Here is a 20,882-nt window from a genome sequence, read left to right on the forward strand (position 1 = left end):
CCCTCTAAATTAAATTAAATCTTCCGTTAATACGTATTGTGAATTTAATGTTCAATATAATATAAAAGGGAGAAAAATAATCTATGTTTATATATATATAATTACTTCCATTACACACACACACAGACATACATATGCACACACACATATATAATTGAAGCTAAGAGATGTAATATCTGATCTGGACTTGTTATTTCTTGTTTAATAACCGACGAGTAACATCCATGATCTGATCTTTGATTCAGAGAATATACAGATATTATAATAGGATGGTTGGTTATGTAATTTGCTGCCTCTAATGTTCAACGCCCTAGAGTTAGAGAACAGGTAGTTGAACAAATAACATATTCGAAAACGGATTGCTGAGAACCTGATATAAACTTGTAGAAAATAATTATTATATTTTAGAATTTGTGTTAGTAATAATGACAAGATAGTTCCTAATTTGTCATTACTAGATCACGTTTACGTCTCTTTCATTACTTTAATTAACAAAATTTCACTATAAAAAAAAACGAAGTGTAAAGATCAAACGAAAATTAAAAATCAAAATAGTAATAATTTTTGGTAAATATACCTTGTTAGTTTCGCCCTCTATTCTTTAAAAAGGTTTAACTCATATTAATTTTACTCGTGTATGCAAATATACATTATTCAATATCTGTTGCTAAGTGAAGTAAAGCAGCAGAATTGATTAGCATTCCTTTTCTTAATTCTACATGTTATATCACAGCACTGCTACTTATCTGAATATAAACGAAGAATGTCTTCCAAGCGAGTGTTCTTACTTTGTTTTCCTTTAATAATTCCTTCTCATTATAATTTTGTTGTTTGCTTAAATAGACTATAGAACTGATTAAAAGTTATTCGAGTGAAAAACAATCCCAGACATTTAGAGAACAATGAATGAATATAGGAATGTTGTTTAAATATTTTACCTGTTATTAAGATGTTTTAATATTAATTGTTTACCTATGCTGTTATAGTAGCAGGTCTGTTAATAACTCAGCCTGTTTCCGTAGAGACAGCAAATGATTGAATTCACTTTGAAGTGTTTGTTCTAATCTTTCAATTAATCTCGCTTTTTGGTAAATTTTTCAATGTTACTTAAAAGTCTGAGTTTTTCAGTCATGTTGGAGCAAGCCTTTGACTATCATATTGATTTTTACTAGGGACTGAAGCGTGTATTTATTGTTAGCTACTTGGTTTTGTCTTTTAAGTTTTTGATTTTAATCTTACGAGAGCTGTATTTTCCTGCTGTACTTGAACGGTTCAGAAGTAGTTATACACGTTATTAATTTTAAGTTATATTGGACACATATAAGATCTAAATGTGGGATGCTACTCATGTGATTATCAGATATATGTTTTAAAACGCCAGAGGAACTAAACATAAGAATAACAATAACTTTAATCAGTTGGCATCACCTGTCATACAAAAAAAAAAATAAAAAATCCTAAAATAAAAGCTGTCAAACGACCTTCTGAATTTGACTTGTAGTCTCAGAGTGATTTGTTTGTTTTCAAATTTTACTCAAAGCTACATGAGGGCTATCTGCACTAGCCGTCCCTAATTTAGAGGTGTAAGACTAGAGGGAAGGCAGCTGGTCATCATCACCCACCGCCAACTCTTGGGCTACTCTTTTGCCAACGAAGAGTGGGATTAACCGTCAAATTATAACGCCCTCACGGCTGAAAAAGCGAGCATGTTTAGTGTGACGTGGATTCGAACCCGCGGCCCTCAGGTTACGAGACGAGCGTCCTGACCACCTCGCCATGCGGGGCGTGTGAGTGTGAAACGACAAGACATATTATGCATCTCACTACTCGCAAATAACAGTAAGAATTTACTGAAGTTATAACATTAGAGTATTATGAAAACTTTATAACATTAGAGTATCATGAAAACTTCAAGACGTTAGTTTGTTGTGAATGTTGCCTATTGCTTAACAAGTGAAGATAGAAAAGTTGTATAAATATGTATATACACAAGGAGTTGTATTTAAATTAGTGTAAACAATAGGAAGTTTAAACCATAAATACCAGAAAACATTTATTGCAAATAAATTCATACTGATACTACCAATTACATTAGCTTGAAACCAGGGAGTGTATTGGAAATGATAATGGAAATGCATATGTGATACACTTAGGAGTCAAATGATTCGCTGCAAAGAAATGGTCAATTTGTCATTAATATAACGTTATTACAGATAGTATAAAATAAAAACGAATAAATTTTACAATGTGCTGTTATTGTGTATTTATACACTTTGAGGTTACTATAAGTTATCAAGTTAAGGTTACGTGATATTGTTCCAGATGCTTTGTTCTTTCTCTCAATTCAACCAACTTATTTGTTCTCCCGTTTGACCTGTTGGTTGTCATATAAGCTCACTACTTGGACGTTTTGCAAGCTAAACCATGGTTGAGAGTGTCTTATCTATCCTTTATTCCATCTGGGTATCGTTTTTGTACATTTGCTGCATGTTTAGGATCACTGTTTTGCTAGAAAGTGAATTTTTGCCCAATATGCCTTGGTTCTATAGGAATGACACTGAGGACACAATCAATTTTGTGTAGATTTTTATAACCATTAGCCGTTATGCAACTAAGTCTTGCATTGGTCATCTAGTATTCTTTACTACAGGTGTTGTGTTTTAACTATGGTATTGATTTATCCTATTGCAACATGAAATTTCCCCTCAGTCTCTCACAATGTTGGATTTCAATGCATTTGTCATGCAGCACTTCTGTTCTGACAACTGCAATTGCACTTATCTTTCATAATGTGATTGCCTACACTTTCATAGCTGTTATGCTGACGCGGCATTCTCTAGTTGGCTGGATAACAGTCAGTCACAGTGTGAACTGTCACTACGTGATTTTGATCTGTCACAATTCATTTTCTTACAATAAAGGTGGATAATCCAATAATGTGTGAATTATACCAATTTTGTTCACGGTTTACGTAATTATTTCCAATAATGCACATAAAATATCTATATATAACTACTTGTTTGTTTGTTTTTTTGGAATTTCGCACAAAGCTACTCGAGGGCTATCTGTGCCAGCCGTCCCTAATTTAGCAGTGTAAGACTAGAGGGAAGGCAGCTAGTCATCACCACCCACCGCCAACTTTTGAGCTACTTTTTTACCAACGAATAGTGGGATTGACCGTCAAGTATAACGGCTGAAAGGGCGAGCATGTTTGGTGCTACGGGGATTCGAACCTTGTAATTTTGATAAATGGTACAGATGTATAAAAGTACATGTAAAATACGTTTTTAAAAACGACTATAGGCGACGTTATGACTTTGAAACCACATTACCTATCACATAACTTTATCAAAAAGTACGATAAACAATATGAGTTTAATGTCGTTTCATTCATTTACAGCTTGATTAGCAAGAGTGTTTAGAACTAATTAAAGATGTAAAAAACACATTAAACGTAACATGATGATATGCCTCGTGTTGCTGTCTAGAGTCTGTTCCTGAAACGAAAAAAGGGTATAGTGAACGTCTAGTGTTTCCTGTAGCGATAATGCCGAATCCTTAATATGGAATATTTCATATTATATATTGTATTTCATAGTCATCTTGCATTCTCACCTATGGTGGCTTTTTTTTTTAATCAATGTGTTTCGTTTATGTTGTTGTACATGTGTACCAATTCGCAAAACTATAGGTTGTGTGATTCTCTCACCTCCTATACAAAATATATTTTGGGACAGCCCTGTGTATATGTGTGTGTATATATATATATATATATCAAAATCATGCAAATTACAAAACACTGCAATACTTTGAATAGTATGTTTCTCTCTTCTTGTTTACTTGATTCGGGACTTCAAATATTACTCTTCAGATTGTAATGTTACTGAAAATCTATAACAAAAACAAATTAAATACCATTTGATCAATTAAGCGTAACAAACCTAAATTAAATACATAGCTTTTTTCAAAATGAACAAACATAAAACACGATTCTTGTATAAATTAATAATATGTTTAGACATAAATCAAATCAATCTAAGCTCATCAAATATACTTTGTTTTCATTTAATTAATTTATCTTATGCTGATTAAATTCCATTTAATTATATTTCATATTTGTATTATATAAAAGTAGTTTGTCTCTTTAATAATATAATGCACAAGTACGTAAGTCTTACTGACTTTATTGGGGTTTTTAATATTCAAGCATAATAAACAGGTTGTTTTAAACATTTCTTTCTAAATATCTCGGCCCGTCATGGCCAGGTGGTTAAGGCAATCGACACGTAATTTGAGTGTTGCGGTTTCGAATCCCCGTTGCACTAAACATGCTTGCCCTTTCAGCCGTAGGGGCGTTATAATGTGACGGTCAATCCCATTATTCGTTAGTAAAAGAGTAGCCCAAGAGTTGGCGGTAAGTGATGATGACTAGCTGCCTTCCATCTAGTCTTACACTACTAAATTAGGGACGGCTAGCGCAGATAACCCTTGTGTAGCTTTGCGCGAAATTCTAAACAAACTTAAGTATCATCCACAAAATAAGTTTCTGAAAGGACTTAAAGGAATGCTGATTATACTGGCCTTCAATTTTTTGTTTCTGGCACATAAGGGGATTTCTCAACCGGCTTCTTTACTATTATGAGAAATAGAGATTAAGAAATGTTTTGCTTTATGACATGGAGAATCAATTCCACAAGTTGTATCATTTTTATTGCGTTATGTTTCTCTACCACACGTTTAATTCTGTAATAATTTTTGAGCGAATATCTTTTAACCGACTTCTTGTAAAAACTCTCTCATTGCTAAGTTCAACCTCATAAGAAATTTACTTGATTTTTCTTTAAATACGACTGTTAAGCCTTATACGTGCGGAAGAAGGCTTACCCTAATCAATTAACGTATAGATTGCATATATCATTCTTTGCAAGTTAACGAATCAGTTGCGTGAATTTCATGTTTTATTAATCAAGCCAAGAAGTCAGACTTAGGCTAATTTTGACACACTACTCGTTCTTAGTAAATTAACTCACTCTTTGATAACAAAAGTTAACTTTAAAAACATCAGTTAATTTCAAAAATTCAAAAATCCAGTTTGTTTGCTACTTTAGTCATAAAGAAGAGTGAAGAAAATTCAGCTAGTTCTATTTGTTTTTCATTTTTCTATCTTTTGCTGTCTATGCTTTCTACCATTTATCATATTTCCACACATTCCATTAACTCTTTTAGAACGAATTTCTCCAAGAACTTATAAAGATAGAAAGTAATGACGTTAAACAATATATGCCAGACACCAAAAACGAAAAAAAAAACACACCAAAAAAGCGTATGCGACGAGTGGGGGAAGAGACAAGAATTGTTTGGTTTGTTTTGAATTTCGCGCAAAGCTACTCGAGGGCTATTTGCGCTAGTCGTTTCTAGCTAACAATGTAAGACTAGAGGGAAGACATCTAGTCAATACCACCCACCGCCAACTTTTGAACTACTCTTTTATCAATGAATAGTGGGATTGACTGTAACATTATAACGCCCCCACGGCTGAAAGGGCTAGCAGATTTGGTGTGACTGGGATTCGAACCCGCGAATTACGAGTCGAGTGCCTTAACCACCTGGCCATGCCGGCCCAGAGACAAGAAATCAATGAAAGATGTATTCACGACAATACAATTATCTGGTCATTACTTGAATTTTAGACAAAATTCACCTGCGCTACTTTATCGACTGATACGTTATACAGTCGTGACAGACTGCATCACCATAACAACATTTTTTTCCACATAATTCTACAGGGTAAATAATAAATATGGAAAAATATTACTAACTTAAATTACAATATTTAAAAAAAATTCCGCTTTAAGTAACAATTTTAAACGGAAAACTGGTTGTTGTTCTTTTCTTTAGAATTTTCGCTTAAAACTACGCTAGGGCCATCTTAATTCTGTGGTCAACAGAAGAATCATTAAATGATTTAGGGTTATTTCAATAGATCTCGATGAATGAAGCTCATCAAAAGTTCTAAAACGAAAAAAATTTATAAGAACTGCATATCAGTGAAAATATGGTAAGATAAAACTTGTTTGGATTATACTATGTCGCTACCATACTGGGCATTTTACCATCCTTATATTTACTCTTCATTATAAAAATAACATTTTAATTTGAGATTCGCTAGAGACATCATCTTGTAATAACTCATGCATCTGCTTTGACTTCAGTGTTGCAGCTTTGGTCTTAGTGTTCTGTTAGTTTCACAAGACATTGAAATAAGTGATTTATTATATATATTCCAATTCTTCTTTTTGAATATAACAATACCATTGTGCCTGTTTTATAATTCGCTGTCAATGCAGTAATCAATTAATGAGTCTATGATTCAGCTGATATATCATATCGATTGGGAAAGTTCCGAATAATTTCTTCCCTCATCCGTCTTGTACCTACAGTTTAGTTTAATCACTACACTTAACCGATCACATTTACAGCCACATGTTTTATTGACATATTGTTCTACTTCACCTTTACATGTTACCTTATTCAAGTTTGCTCTTACTATCTGGAGTCCAGTCATGGGTCTAGTCCAACGGTCAAAACTTCGGAAATAGTGCCAAATGGCACGGCTTTATTTTGACTAATCAAAACTATCTTAATCTTTTCTGGATTGACTGTTGTTGTTTTTTGAACCATATCAGCATGTCAAGCTCCATCGTTTGTAGGTTTTAAATACAAGATTGATAATTCTTGTTTTACTTGCAAATGTTCAACTAATCCTTACTTTTTATCAACCTAGCAAACGTCATCGTCGTAATAACGGTAGCAAAACCGAGCTAATAGGCTTAATACACCATTAACTTCAATAGAGGAATTACTTCTAATACGTATAAAAATTCGTTCAGTTTACTTTAAATCAAAATACTTTGCAGTGGAAAAGACGTAAGTTTTTTAAACCAATTTCAATATAAGCTCCACAGGGATTTATCATTAATTTAAATAACTCATATCGTGTTATTTGTAAGCAGTGTTTTCAAATGAACCAGAAACATCCAAAGAAAGTAAAATACTCCTCGTTTTACGGTTTATTGACTTACTAACAAGACCTTTCTATCTGCACTGTTAATTTACAATGGTAAGATATTCTTTGTAGACACCCATTAAAAATACGTTTTGTAATTATGATAATATTTTACGTAACATTAATAATGACAAACTAAGCAACAATGTATTTTTCAGATTACGATGGACTGAGTTCTACATAACTTTACGCACCCACTCATCGTGTTTTTATTGGAAAGTTTTAACAGATCTCAATTTCGAAACTTAACTGCAGATGCACGAAAAAACATTTTGATGCAGTTATTGAAACGTCCAATAACAAACTGTAGTAACGGAAAAACATTTAGGAGTTTCCACTATAATCGATCACTAGATTAATCTAAATGTCGCGGGTTCGAATCCCCGTTCCACCAAATATGCTTGCTCTTTCAGCTGTGGGCGCATTGTAATATGACGGTGAATCCCACTATTCGTTGGCAAAAGAGTAGCCCAGGAGTTGACAGTGGGTAGTGATGACTAGTTGCCTTCCTTCTAATCTTTCAGTGCTAAATTAGGAACGGCTAGTGGAGATAGTCATTGTGTAGCTTTGCGCGAAATCCAAACCATAATGGTTCGAGTGGTAGAAAAAAGTTACACCTAATTCTCTCAAACAAATACTTCATCAGAAAAGATACTAAAGGATCTTTATAATTTAACAAGAGATATGAGCAAGTAACTCTGATTTTATTTACAAAAAACAATTCTGTATTATAACACATCGCCTAGAATTCGTTTAGAATCTTCAACACCCCTCAGTAACTCAACGATACACTCGGTGGTTACAACAGAAATAACACATTGTGTAACTATGAGCAAATTAAATTCAAGCAATATTCAGATACTTTTGTCTGTACTTATGTTAAAGTCATAGCGAACGGTATTATCAAACAACCCAATAACATCTCAACAGACTTTACAGTATATTAGTAATTCCTAAACTATTATGGATTCCTATACGAAACTCTGTAAGTCACTTTATAAATAAAAGTTATTGTGATCAAAAACGCCTCTAAAAACTATCCATTTTAATACGTAAAGGCCTTAAATACATTAAAGAATCTTTGACAAAATACCGCAGAGTTATAAAAAAAGGCATTTATATTAATCATGTAGAATTATTCAAAATTTCAAGTTTGCAATTAAACGATGTTTTCCTAACATAAATTCCATAGGTTGTACTAAACGGTAACATTTCATAGACATTTAACACAGAGATCAAATGCCTCTATCATTTCATACCTAGACTCGTGGTGTCGCTATTTAGAGATACCCAAATTTCGTCTTGTTTTTATTTACTACTAAATCTCACAACTGCTCTTTTTTCTTCTTCTCATACTTCCAGTTTTATTCATTTGTTTATAATATTTGTAATATAACCTAGTACTCATATGTATATTTCTAATCATATACTTTGCTTAACGTAAGAAATGACAAATCAGTTTCTTCGGCCTTAAGAATAAAAAATTCTTGCACTGTGCCATGACATTATTGTACAACTGATTACCTTAAGCACCTATAGAAGATCGACTGATATGATAAAGAAAAAAAAATATTAACGTCTTAATCGCGTAGTTAAAAGTTGCTAGCATTGGAATAACATTTAACAAAAATAAATAAAAATATATGTTAATAATATCTTTTACTCTAGATTAAATATAAAATAATATTTTTCTGTGTTCTGCTCACCATGGGTATTAAAAGCGGGTTTCTAGCGGTATGAGTCCGCAGACATGCCGCTGTGTCACTAGGGGGAGTATTGAAATGAATACAAACTACTGTATTTTACGGTAATTTATTTTAATTTTAAATAATCCCCTAGCGTCGTTATCTAAAAACTCTTTGGTCTGTTCTTTTCGACATAACAGAATACAAAGATCGAAAATAAAGTTTAAACTAAATTCATTTATTTTGATAAGGTTTTGTTGAGCTGAATAAGAAGAAACTTATTTACGTGTGGTTAGTGAAGCAAATTGTGTTGCTGTGGTTCTTTGATTCGAGTCCCGTTACTATAGGAAAAAAAAACACAAATGATTGCGCTCCTGACAGCACATTCAGGTCGCGAGTGTGTTATAATAGTAATGGTGAAAAACAATTATTCTGTGTGACAGCAATAGCTCAAGATTAGGCGGTGTATGTTTTTGAAATCAGCTCGAAAGTAGTTAAAACTAATGCATTTGGCCTTAATCAGTGATGTCGAGAAACCCATTTGTTGAGAAATTTATATGCAAAAACGGCTCGTTTGGGTTGAGAAAATATTTTACATAGAAGAGCGAACAACGTTTCGACCTTCTTCGGTCATCGTCAGGTCGAAACGTTGTTCGCTCTTCTATGTAAAATATTTTCTCAACCCAAACGAGCCGTTTTTGCATATACATTTGGCCTTAACATACTTTACGTGAAATCTAACAAAAAGCAACAAAAACCTTTAAATGATTAAATATATCTTATTGAGATTTATCTCTTACAATACTGTTTTGATGAATCCTAATCAAAATACTTTCATATCAGGTTAAGTCGCTTTAGGAGTTCCAGTTTAATACACTAATAATTTATATATATATGGACACCTACATTCAACTCCGCTATATTAAATTTATTCATTATCATAAAACATTTCCAAGGACTATCTCAATGAAAAATTTAGTATAATATAACGATAAAGAATGTCTAAATTCATCGTAAAATCAGATAGAAGTAAAAAATGTAATGTACACTTTATTTACATTTACATATTTAAATGGATATTAAAATATCCGTATACGTTTGTGTGTCTTTGTATTTTATAAATTAATAACTTAGAAACAATGATTATTAAATATATTTGTTACGTATATAATAAAAACTGTGTTGAAGACGCCATCTACCAATTATTATTTCCAACTCTATTTTTTAGGTGTCAAGAAATGCGGCTGATGTCAGGAACTCTGAGACCGTTTGTGAAAGCTACAGCTATAAAAACAGCTCAAGGAAAGAGGTTTTCCTTTGAAGTAACATTTATCTTACTGGTTATGGTGTGGACAGTGTTTTCTGGTAAGTTCCAATATTCAAGTGAAGTACAAAAACTAAATTCAGAACTTTCAGGTACTTAGATTTATACCCATACCTTAAGTTGATTTTTTTTATCTTTTAGGCTGACAAACGAGAGCAAGATTGTGCATAATTTATGTACAGTAGTTTCAAAACTTACTTGTAAAGTATCCAAAAGACTGATCTAGGAATGTTTTTATTTTTATCGTGTCAACTTTGGATTACATTTATTATTCTGGTAATATAACATTAGGCTCTCACCCAACGGTGGACTGGATCTTTGTTTGTTTGATTTTGAATTTCGCACAAAGCAACTCGAGGGCTATCTGTGCTAGCCGTCCCTAATTTAGCTGTGTAAGATTAGAGAAAAGGCAGTTAGTCATCATCACCCACCGCCAACTCTCGGGCTATTCTTTTACCAACGAATAGTGGGGTTGACCGTCACTTTATAACGCCCCCACGGCTGAAAGGGCGAGCATGTTTGGTGCGACCAGGATTCGAACCCGCGATCCTCAGACTATGAGTCGAACGCCTTAACCAACCTGGCCATGCCGGGCGGAGTGGATCTGACTCTCAACTAAAATATTAATAATGGTAATCTAACAATACGATCATTTAATTTTCTGATATACTTCAATTAAGTGTGGTTGTTTGTGATATCTGTAAGCAGTTGTTTGTTAAACAATATCCAAATTATTCTGCATTCCAATACTTCCCTGACGAGTTACATTAATATTAAATAAATCGTCCTTGCATAAAACTTGCAAACATTTTTTGCCTAATATACCTGAAACAATTTTCACATTTTTGTCTGTGAACCAATGTATTTTAAATTTATGTTTATTTATAAAAAGGAATTACATTTGGTGGGAGTTTCATACAGAAAAATATTTTAGTAGCATAACTATTTCAGAAACTATTTCTTCATTATTTTCTTTATAATTCATGTAACAAGCTTTCTTCTCACTATCTTTTTTCTCGTTATTCTAAACTAAACTTTCATTTCTTAAGTTTCTGTGCATAGGTTTGCATCGCTCACTTCTAACAAATTGTAAAGATACAGAGGATAGGGTACATTATATTACAACAATTTTGAATGTGCAAATCAGCAAGTCATGTGACAACCATAGTCGATATAAATTGTTTGTTTGTTTGTTTGTTTTTGGAATTTCGCACAAAGCTACTTGAGGGCTATCTGTGCTAGCCGTTCCTAATTTAGAAGTGTAAGACTAGAGGGAAGGCAGCTAGTCATCACCACCCACCGCCAACTCTTGGGCTACTCTTTTACCAACGAATAGTGGGATTGACCGTAACATTATAACGCTCCCACGGCTGGGAGGGCGAGCATGTTTGGCGCGACTCGGGCGCGAACCCGCGACCCTCAGATTACGAAGCGCACGCCTTAACGCGCTAGGCCATGCCAGGCCCGTCGATATAAAGACGCAGTGAAACGGAATATATCAGAACTACGTTTTAAAATTGTTTAGCTTTTAGAGAAGGTATGTAACATCTAACACAAATTATTCATACATCCAAGTCATAAAGATGGGTTCAGATCACGAATTTAGAATTTACGAGACAGAAATATTATGTAATTGCATTAAAAAACAAAGGAACATGGATCAACATGGGATACCACGACTATTAAAAAAAAACGACAAGCAAATCAATTCTGAGTTGATATTGTCACACCTCGCTTAAGCCAATTCGCTTGATTAGCCTATCAAGATTACTTTTTTCAGCGAAATTAGTTGATGTCCTCGTAGAATATTAACGTCCGAAGATAATTTACTGAAATTGAACACTTTGTAATGTTTGAAATCTATAAACATTCCTGGTCAAATTCTGTAGTTTTTCCTATTAATAGACGTTAATCTCAATTATAGCTTTCTAGGCCTATAGCAAACTGATCATAGCTATCCAATAATAATAACAATCCGTCTCTCGGCTAAATGCTTTTTACAAATCACGTGAGCTTATAGACGTTTCAAAATTCTCCAGCATGTTTTCGTAAAACAAATATTGTTGATTTTTTCTCTTAAGAACTTCTTACAAATTTCGAGAACAGGCAAGGCTTACAGAATACACAGCCAATAATATACGTTACATGCAAAAGAGAAAACTATAATGAAACAAGTGTAGGTATTAAAATAAGCGCATAACGGTAAATCTGTTACTAGTGGTACCTGACATTTCACGTAACTCTTTTAAAGGAAATCATGATCATCATTGGATAAGTCAGAGGTTAGGAGTGTGAGTTCAAAAGTCAAGATGGATTTGCTTACTACCAAAGCTATATTTTGAAACTCTTGTACCACAAGAAGATAACTGCTTTGTGCAGAAGTAAGGCCAACAGTGTATGAGTTCACCATGATTACGTTTCCACTCATGACTCGCATTCAACTCAACCATTGCATACCTCAAACGGCCGAAGAAAGAAATGGGTATTCATTCTATTCCATTCAAGAACATACGTACTTGGCAACTCGATGAACATAGCATATTTGGATTTTTGCTTTATCAGACAGTCTAAACTTGAAACGGGCGCTAGAAATTCGTTGTCCTTGTACGCTAGATGGATTATGGAAAATATTCAGAGAACATTACTGTGCTTTGGACATGATAATCTTACGATGGAATATTTTGCAATGAAAACAACACTGCAAGTTTGTCAACAGATATATAGTTCATTGTTGGATGTAGTGACATTGACTGTAACGACGTTACAAGATTTCAAAGTTGTTTTAACATAAGTACTCATCCTATTGAAGCACTACAGAATTAAATATGTGGAACGAATAATTGTAATGCATTAGCAAATAGATAGTCAAAAATTGACTATCATTGATATACCAGTACCTTCCAAACAAAGTTATGAAAAAAAGGTAAATAAATTTGTAATCAATACAATAATAAAATTCAATCCCTACGACACTGGCTTTGAGCGAAATTCAACAAAGAAACAACACATGTATTAAAGGATTACCTGTACAGAAAAAAAATTTGAACAAAACTGATATTCGAATAATTTAAAGACACAGTAAATCTTTTCATAATATTTTAGTATATCCAAAAGATTCTTTTAATCTTGAAAACGTGCTCTTAATGTTTACTATTTCTTGTAAAGCTTTCCCAGGCTCGTGAAATGGGTGGACGATTTTGAACAAAATAATAAAAAAAAATTTCTGTTAGAAAAACTAAGTTTATTATGGAAAATTACACATCATGTTTGAAAGAAAATAATAAAATTGTAACAAAAACACTAATTACTTTCTACATATCTTTTATAAATCGTGGTGCACCCTTAAAAACATAAGGTACGCGTGAACACAGGCCCGAGCATTTATATTGCAATAGAACACCACGTGCTATTATTATAGTCTAATATCGACCATTTCATACATGGTATCGAAATGTATGGCAAATTTTTAGTTTTTGATTTTGATTATATATTTGTCTGGTCTTTCAATAAAGAGATTTAAAAGTATAATTAATATTACTTACAATAGGTTGAAAAAACTATAAGTTTCTATTAATTTTCAGTTTATCTTTTGCTGAAAGATGCTAAAGAAATTACGTGTAGAAAATAGCTGTTTAATAATACCCATTCCTACTTTTCATCTAAATATTGTTTACTGACGTCTCGCGGACCTAAACATAACTAACTTACCGTGAAATAAAAAATTTAAATTTGTATATTTTAACCACCATAAAAGTTATTAAATGCAAACTTTACAATAGTTTTGGATTTTGTTTTGTTTACTTTTTGAATTTCGCGCAAGGCTACTCAAGGGCTACCTGCGCTAGCCGTACCTAATTTAGCAGTGTAAGACTAGAGGGAAGGCAGCTAGTCATCACCACCTACCGCCAACTTTTTTACCAACGAATAGTGGGATTGACCGTCACATTATAATGCCTCCATGACTAAAAGGGCGAGCATGTTTGGTGCGACGAGAAATCGAACCCACAACCCTCAAATTACGAGTCGAACCCCTTAACCCACTGACCATGCCGGGCCGATTTTGGAGTGATACGATATTTAGGTAAAAATGTATGCCTTTTTTCAAATTACTGAGCGTTATTTTTGGATTTTTTTTTCTGTAGATATTATTTTGTGTGTAATTTTACATTTTCAAAGAGTTGTCGTTATTATTTTATTTGTACGAAGATATACGATGAGCTACCTGGACTTTGTTTGCCATAAGGAATCAAAGACATCCGAATTCCTAACAAACGTATATTTCAAAATATCTTCATAAAAGTTAGGCTTATCAGAGGTTGTACACAGAAGCTAACTGAAGATAACATTTCCTTTGTACAGACGATTTCAAATATAAAATTTTTTTTCTTTCTGATCTCTTGTAACCATAATTATTTAAAAGATATTATTCGCGACATCACTAATTTCACAAATTAAATTATTTACAATATACTATTCAGTTCTTGTTCTATATCAAAAGAACTAGGAAAATATAAAGAATGGTACAGAGAAAGTACATATTAAAGCTATTATGTGGTACTTGTTCCAATATATGTCTTTTTTTCACTCTCATGGTTTATCTGTAAAATTTGCTATATCTATATCGATACTGCTTTTTAACATTTTTATTTATATTTGTCTTAGAGTGAGTTTTTTTTTACCGGACAGACATATTAAACGGATCTTTACGTGAAATATAAATATCCTATCTCGAATAAGAATCAACATGATCAGTTAAACATTGCACTAATTTTAGCGAAATCTAAAAGCTGTTTGTTCACTTCAGGATTTTCGCGCAAAGCTGCACAAAACCGTTCATAATGTTGACTGTAAGGAAGACAAGTAATCAAAAACTGTCATTTACTGGACTACTCTCGCTTGACCGATTAGTATGATTTGACCGTCACTTATAACACACCAAGAATAGTAAAGTACTGATTGTACTCTTTGAGCAAAGTCATGAGTCACGAACTCTCGGATTCACAGTATGAGTTGTTAAGTACAAGCCACGCTTGGCCCAAATATAAACACAACGTTTACTTTCAGGCCTCAGAATATTGGTTAACGGTATCGTTAATGGCTTTGCAAAATGTCTAAAGCGTTGGTTCTTAACGGGGATATTATTATTATCTTTAATCAATTCTATTAATTTAGTGAATAAATATCATTAATTTATCTTTATTCTTTTTAAGTACATCTTAGTAAAACTTTACTGATGTTAAATAAGTTATTTTTCTTGTATAATATACATATATATATCTGCGATAAATATTAGGTTTTATTCAAAGAATGAACACTTGACAACTTTATCGGGGATTCGGACTGGCCGTTTAAATTTCGGAGCTGCCTAACTGGGTTCGGATTCATGCGATACCATAAAATATTCCACGCACTTTAAGCAGTGGATGCGTTACATGAGTAACACCCAATTCCTACTCTTGCCAGTATTTCAAATTAAGGGGCAACGGTAGACATCCATTGTATCTTTACCAGAAATACAAAAAAACCTTTGCAATCCACAAATGTTTGTTCCCAAGTACAACGACAGAAGCAAGAAGGAAAAAAGATCGAGGAAACAGAAAATATTTTCTGCATTTTAAAGAAATAATTAACGAACAGTCAATTGTATTTGTAATAATTTCCGGCTTCTTCTATTTTTAACGCTACATATTTCATTTATTCAAAAGAAGAAGAGAGTGTAATAGGATTTTAACCTCGCTATATTCGTCATATCCGTTACTGACGGCGCCTTTTACAGAACTTATCAGGCTGTCTGCGACACAACAAATACAAAATGCATAGAAATCGGAAAGCTATTTATAAAAGCCATTTTTACAATAATTGTTATAGTGTGAAATCTTTTTTTAGCTATCGAAATATTATTATAATTAATTATATCTGTTATAAGAATTACATATAGGTTTAACATATTTTTAACACTACATTTCTTATTCAGTCTCAACGAGGTTTTTCAAGAAGAATGACAGTGTCTATAACCGAATATAATAATAAGATACCAGAACTAACATACTGGCTTATGGTCACAAAATTTAGACAGCCAAACAAGAGTCATGTTATTAAAGATGAGCTTATATAGAAAAGAACTTATTTTACCCCAGTTTTAAGTCCACGAAAGTATAAACCTGAAATCCGACGTTCGAATCTCCTCGGTGAAGAGAGCAGAGGTATCCCACGGTGTTTTTTTTTTTTTACTCTAAAACAAACAAAGTTTTCCCTCTAACGAAAGTTAGTCTAAAACCCAATTTCACAGGAAACCTATTTTCGGAAAGTTGAAAAATATAGATAGAAGCGCCGCGTCTGAGGTTGATGTCTTGTTTAAACTTTGAGGCGGTTTTCTCTTTTTTACTGTAAGTTTTGTGTATAAAAAACATGTTGCTGACTGGTGGAGTTTTTTGTTCCTGGAAAAACTAGATTCTCATAGAAAAAACATCTTACTTATCAAATAGAAAGAAATAAGAACTCTGGTTGAAACCCAAATATACAGTAGATAACACAGCTGAAACTTTAATTGAAATTCAACGTCAGTATTAGTAGGACATTTGCAATAGTTATCCATTTAACTAAAATACATCAAGTTGTATTTAGCAAAAATGTTGATATGTTAAGAGTAAATCATCCGGAAACTCAATTGTATTTTATATCAAAATTTGATACTTAGGTTTGCAGACAACGATGAAAGTATACGTTAAGCTGTTAAGTCCAGAAACAATTCTTAACTATAGAGAATGTGGTTCTTATGATACCATAACAAAAACTGGGAGATCTACTATCAGTTACTTCAAAATTACCGGAAAGTTGTATCCGGCAGATGAATCACTTTGATAGTTACGAATCTGAGGATGAAAAATATGCAAAAATAACACCTCAGAGCTGAATTTCTTACGTTGTAATAAACTGTGTTTTAATAACGTTGAGATAATTGAGTTGTTATACAATTATATGCGGATTTTTTTTATTCTTCTGTGATAATATGGAGTACATAGTTAATTAGTTGTTTTGTTGTTTTGAATTAAGCACAAAGCTGCACAATGAGCTATCTGTGCTCTGCCTATCACGGGTATCGAAACCCGGTTTTTAGCGTTGTAAGTCCGCAGACATACTGCTGAGCCACTGGGGGCCCAGTTAATTAGTAAAACCGTCCTTTGATTTAACTGTAGCACCAGCAAGCGCCGATGTGAGCTAAGTCAAACGTCAAGGGAATTTATTTAGCAGCTGAATTAATAATCTATTGTAACTACATTTATCCTAGACACATTTAATGTTCTTAAGACAGTGAGATTTATCCAGCACTGGCGGGAGAAGCGAGACAAGGCTGAGTAGAAAAATAAGACGTTCTTCACGTATACACTATATGTAATACGTCATACCGGTGTGGTGAACATATCAAAGAAAACTATCTGTACGTCTGTCTGTAGACGCATCTCTTTCTAGACGAGTTGACCAATCCAGACAAAATTTAACAGGCTGATTGAATATTCCAAATGCAAGCCGAATTGACAATAGTTTTTCCAATATACTGAAATATATACATATATATTCTAGAGAATAACTCCTATATCATTATCAAAATAGCTGTGGTAAATGGCGTTGAGTTTGAAAAAAATCGCAATTCAAATGTTGCATTTAAATTATCAGGCATTTTGGCTTGTTTCCCGTAATAACCAAATTATGCAATAATTAAATACGGCTACGTTGGAGAGAATAAAGTTATTGCTGTTCTTTACGTTTCTTGATCTTTTCTGATTAACACCATTCAATTTCTGCTTTATACTTAGCTTAGAATAACCGCCTAGTTAAAGAAGTGTTTCATAATTAAAATACTTTTTAGGATATTTCATACTTCTTGATGTATAATAAAATTTTTCATATAGGAAACATTCAAGATTATTATTATATTTCATGTATTGAATGTACCAAATGCATACAGTAGAAATCTTGACCACATCTCTACTGTGAAATAGGCTGCTTTGAACAAAAGTGGCGCAACTGCTTTACCATCTCTGTAAAATTTCTTGACTCGACTGCTACATCTGTTACTTCCGATCCACTTCCCTTGTCTTACAAGAATTTTCTTGCAGAATGAACACTACTAAAAAATCTTTATAGAGATTTTGCTTATTTCTAGCAAGTGTTTGCGTGATTTATTCAAATAACCTGTAAAACATTTAAGGTAAGACATTTAAAGTGCATTACAAGAGTTGTAAAAAGAAAAGTCATTATGGATTTAGAGTTCACTTTTACTTGTCGACTTTCACTGGATCTATTGGGTTTCAGCGAGAGTAGAACTAGGCATACAATTTTCTGCTGGAAAAATTAGTCAAATTGCGTATCTACTTACGTTGTATAAATTGATTTAACATTAGAAAATAGCAGTGCGTGAGTTGTTCTTATAGTATTAATTATAGTTCAAGTAACTATGGCGTTTGTTGGAAGGATTTCTTTAACTTCGAAAATAATTTAAGTCTTTTCTTGGTCAATGACCCAGGAGTGTCTCACAGGAATTGGAGATGGTCTTCATCCAAAGATATTAGAAGAAGAATTCCAATGCAGTTGAGAATAACTCACAATATGATCAGTTAAGAAAAAGACAAACTGCCACGCTCTAATTACTATATAAAAGCATACGAGTAGGGAAGACAAAGGTCTTTCACGTCAGTTTATATATTAAAAGGAACTTACAATAAAATACTTTGTGTTGGGCCCAGAATTTTGTCGCGAAGACCCCAATTTGTCTAACTTATCTTTATTTTTCTTTATTTTACGTCTTTTATATTTTATCATATTTATTTCTTTGTTTTTCGTAACAAATTTAATGACATTTTTCTTCTTTCAAAACCACAACTCATTAATGAATTCACCTTTTCAGATAACTGTTTGTCTCACTTCAAGTTTGAAGGATAAAGAGATGGGGGTAGTCACTCAATCATCAATGGATTTTTTTGCTCGTTTCTTTGTTGTTCAGCACAATTAGGCTTTCTGTGCTGTGCCCAACTGGGTTAACTGAATCCGAGTTATAGAATTATAAGCCTTCAGGCTTGCTGCTGAGCCTCTGGGGACACAAATTATTATTATTTTCAACCATTACCAGATAGGCCTTGATATGGCATTATGTTTTGTCTTGTTTTCTTAATGTACGACTTCACAATTACAGCTTTTACTTTCGTATCAGATTTTTATATATATCCTTTGTCTACCTCACAAATTAGTGTCCTACTTCAGTAATCTGTGTATAAAGAAATTATTTCTTGACGTCAGTGATATGCTTTCTGGAATATTTAACTATTTTCGCTTCTCTATAATTTTTATCTGATATAGTTAATGTTATCATGATCCATTAAAAACGGTACATTAAAAAGTTCATTCATTTCATTTTATTAACCGTTTTATTTTTTTACTTCACAAGTTTACCGGTTTTATTACAGATTCCATTTTATCAGAGACATTTTTATCTACTTCTAAATTGCTTTTCTGATTTCTAAGAGACGTTTTTTTTATCCTACTAGCTACATCAATGACCTTGTGTCCTTATTGACGTCTTTTGAAATGAAAAGATTTATACCACCAGCCAATATGTTTGTCTTTATGTCAAATACAGCAGGTCCATGGAACTTTGATTCAGAATCCAAACAAAGAGATGTGAAAAAATATTTTCGCTTATCTCGTTTTTTTTATGTCCGTTTAACTCAATGCTTCCTTCTTGTTTTTGGCAAAAAGAACACATTTACCTACACAGTCAATTTTCAGTTTTGTTTCAGAGAAAGTTCTAATGCACACGTTCAGTCGCCATTTTAATTGGAGGTCCTCCAGTTGCTTTAAAGTTTGGGTTTTATAATAATTTCATTAAATCATGAAAAAAATGTGCACGTTTTTTTATTTGTCAGATAGTTACATATAAAGTTAGTTCGAGCTATGTCAAGAACGAATTTTTCAATAATATTAAAAAAAGTTTATTTTCCAACGAACATACCGTGTTTACTCGCTTATAAGACGGGGATTTTTCCTCGAGATTTTGGGCTCAAATTGGGGCCGTCTTATAGGCGAGGTCTACAGACATAGAAAATAAATTTAGTTCACTCAGAACTGTGCAGATATTTCAGACAGTGAAAATAGGGAAATAAATTTAGTTCACTCAGAACTGTGCAGATATTTCAGACAGTGAAAATAGGGAAGTGAGCTATCTTGTTATTATTAGATCTGGGATTGTGGAGAACACGGAGGAATGTGACCTATACGATGATGGATTGTCCGAGGAGCAGTTTTATGAACTGTTTGGAGATAGCGACAACGAATAATTTGAAGGCTTTTGAATTTCATAACTTGCATACTGATTTGCTGTGTTCTATTAAAGTGCAGTTTGCGTAAACTCTTTTAATACTTTGAAGAAATGTGGTTTAAAAGTTAGCATAAACGTACTTTGATACTGAAATATGTTGTGATAAGTTTTGTGCGTTAGATTGTTCTTTGTTATGTGTTTTAAATATGAATATTTATCATACAGTAAATAAAATAGTTGATGAAATTCCATTAAACACTTGAACACCGAGTTTGGATTTATTCATTTATTTTCACTTTTTTATCTCTTCTATTTTTCTCCTTCTAATCTGAAATCGAAATATCGTATACGAAACCCAAAATTAGGTTTCTATTAATTTCCATTTTTTTCACTTTTCTCTCGTTACCTGCTTTCCTTCCTTCGTCTTATAAACGAGTCTAAACAGAATATCGACAATCTCTCAGGTGAAGTTGGGACCCGTCTTATAAGCGAATC

At 32.9% G+C, this 20,882-nt stretch overlaps 1 protein-coding gene across 1 annotated transcript in view; it reads left to right on the forward strand.

Annotated features, from left to right (window-relative positions):
* Positions 1–20,882, forward strand: part of LOC143249416 (cell adhesion molecule CEACAM5-like) — a 117,097-nt gene that overhangs the window by 16,082 nt on the left and 80,133 nt on the right. Inside the window, exon 2 of the mRNA XM_076499235.1 lies at positions 9,980–10,116. Within this exon, the coding sequence (XP_076355350.1) occupies positions 9,980–10,116 (137 nt within the window). The remainder of the gene's footprint in view (positions 1–9,979; positions 10,117–20,882) is intronic.

The sequence above is a fragment of the Tachypleus tridentatus genome, chromosome 4 (assembly GCF_004210375.1).
Source record: "Tachypleus tridentatus isolate NWPU-2018 chromosome 4, ASM421037v1, whole genome shotgun sequence".
Taxonomy (NCBI): Eukaryota; Metazoa; Arthropoda; class Merostomata; order Xiphosura; family Limulidae; genus Tachypleus; species Tachypleus tridentatus.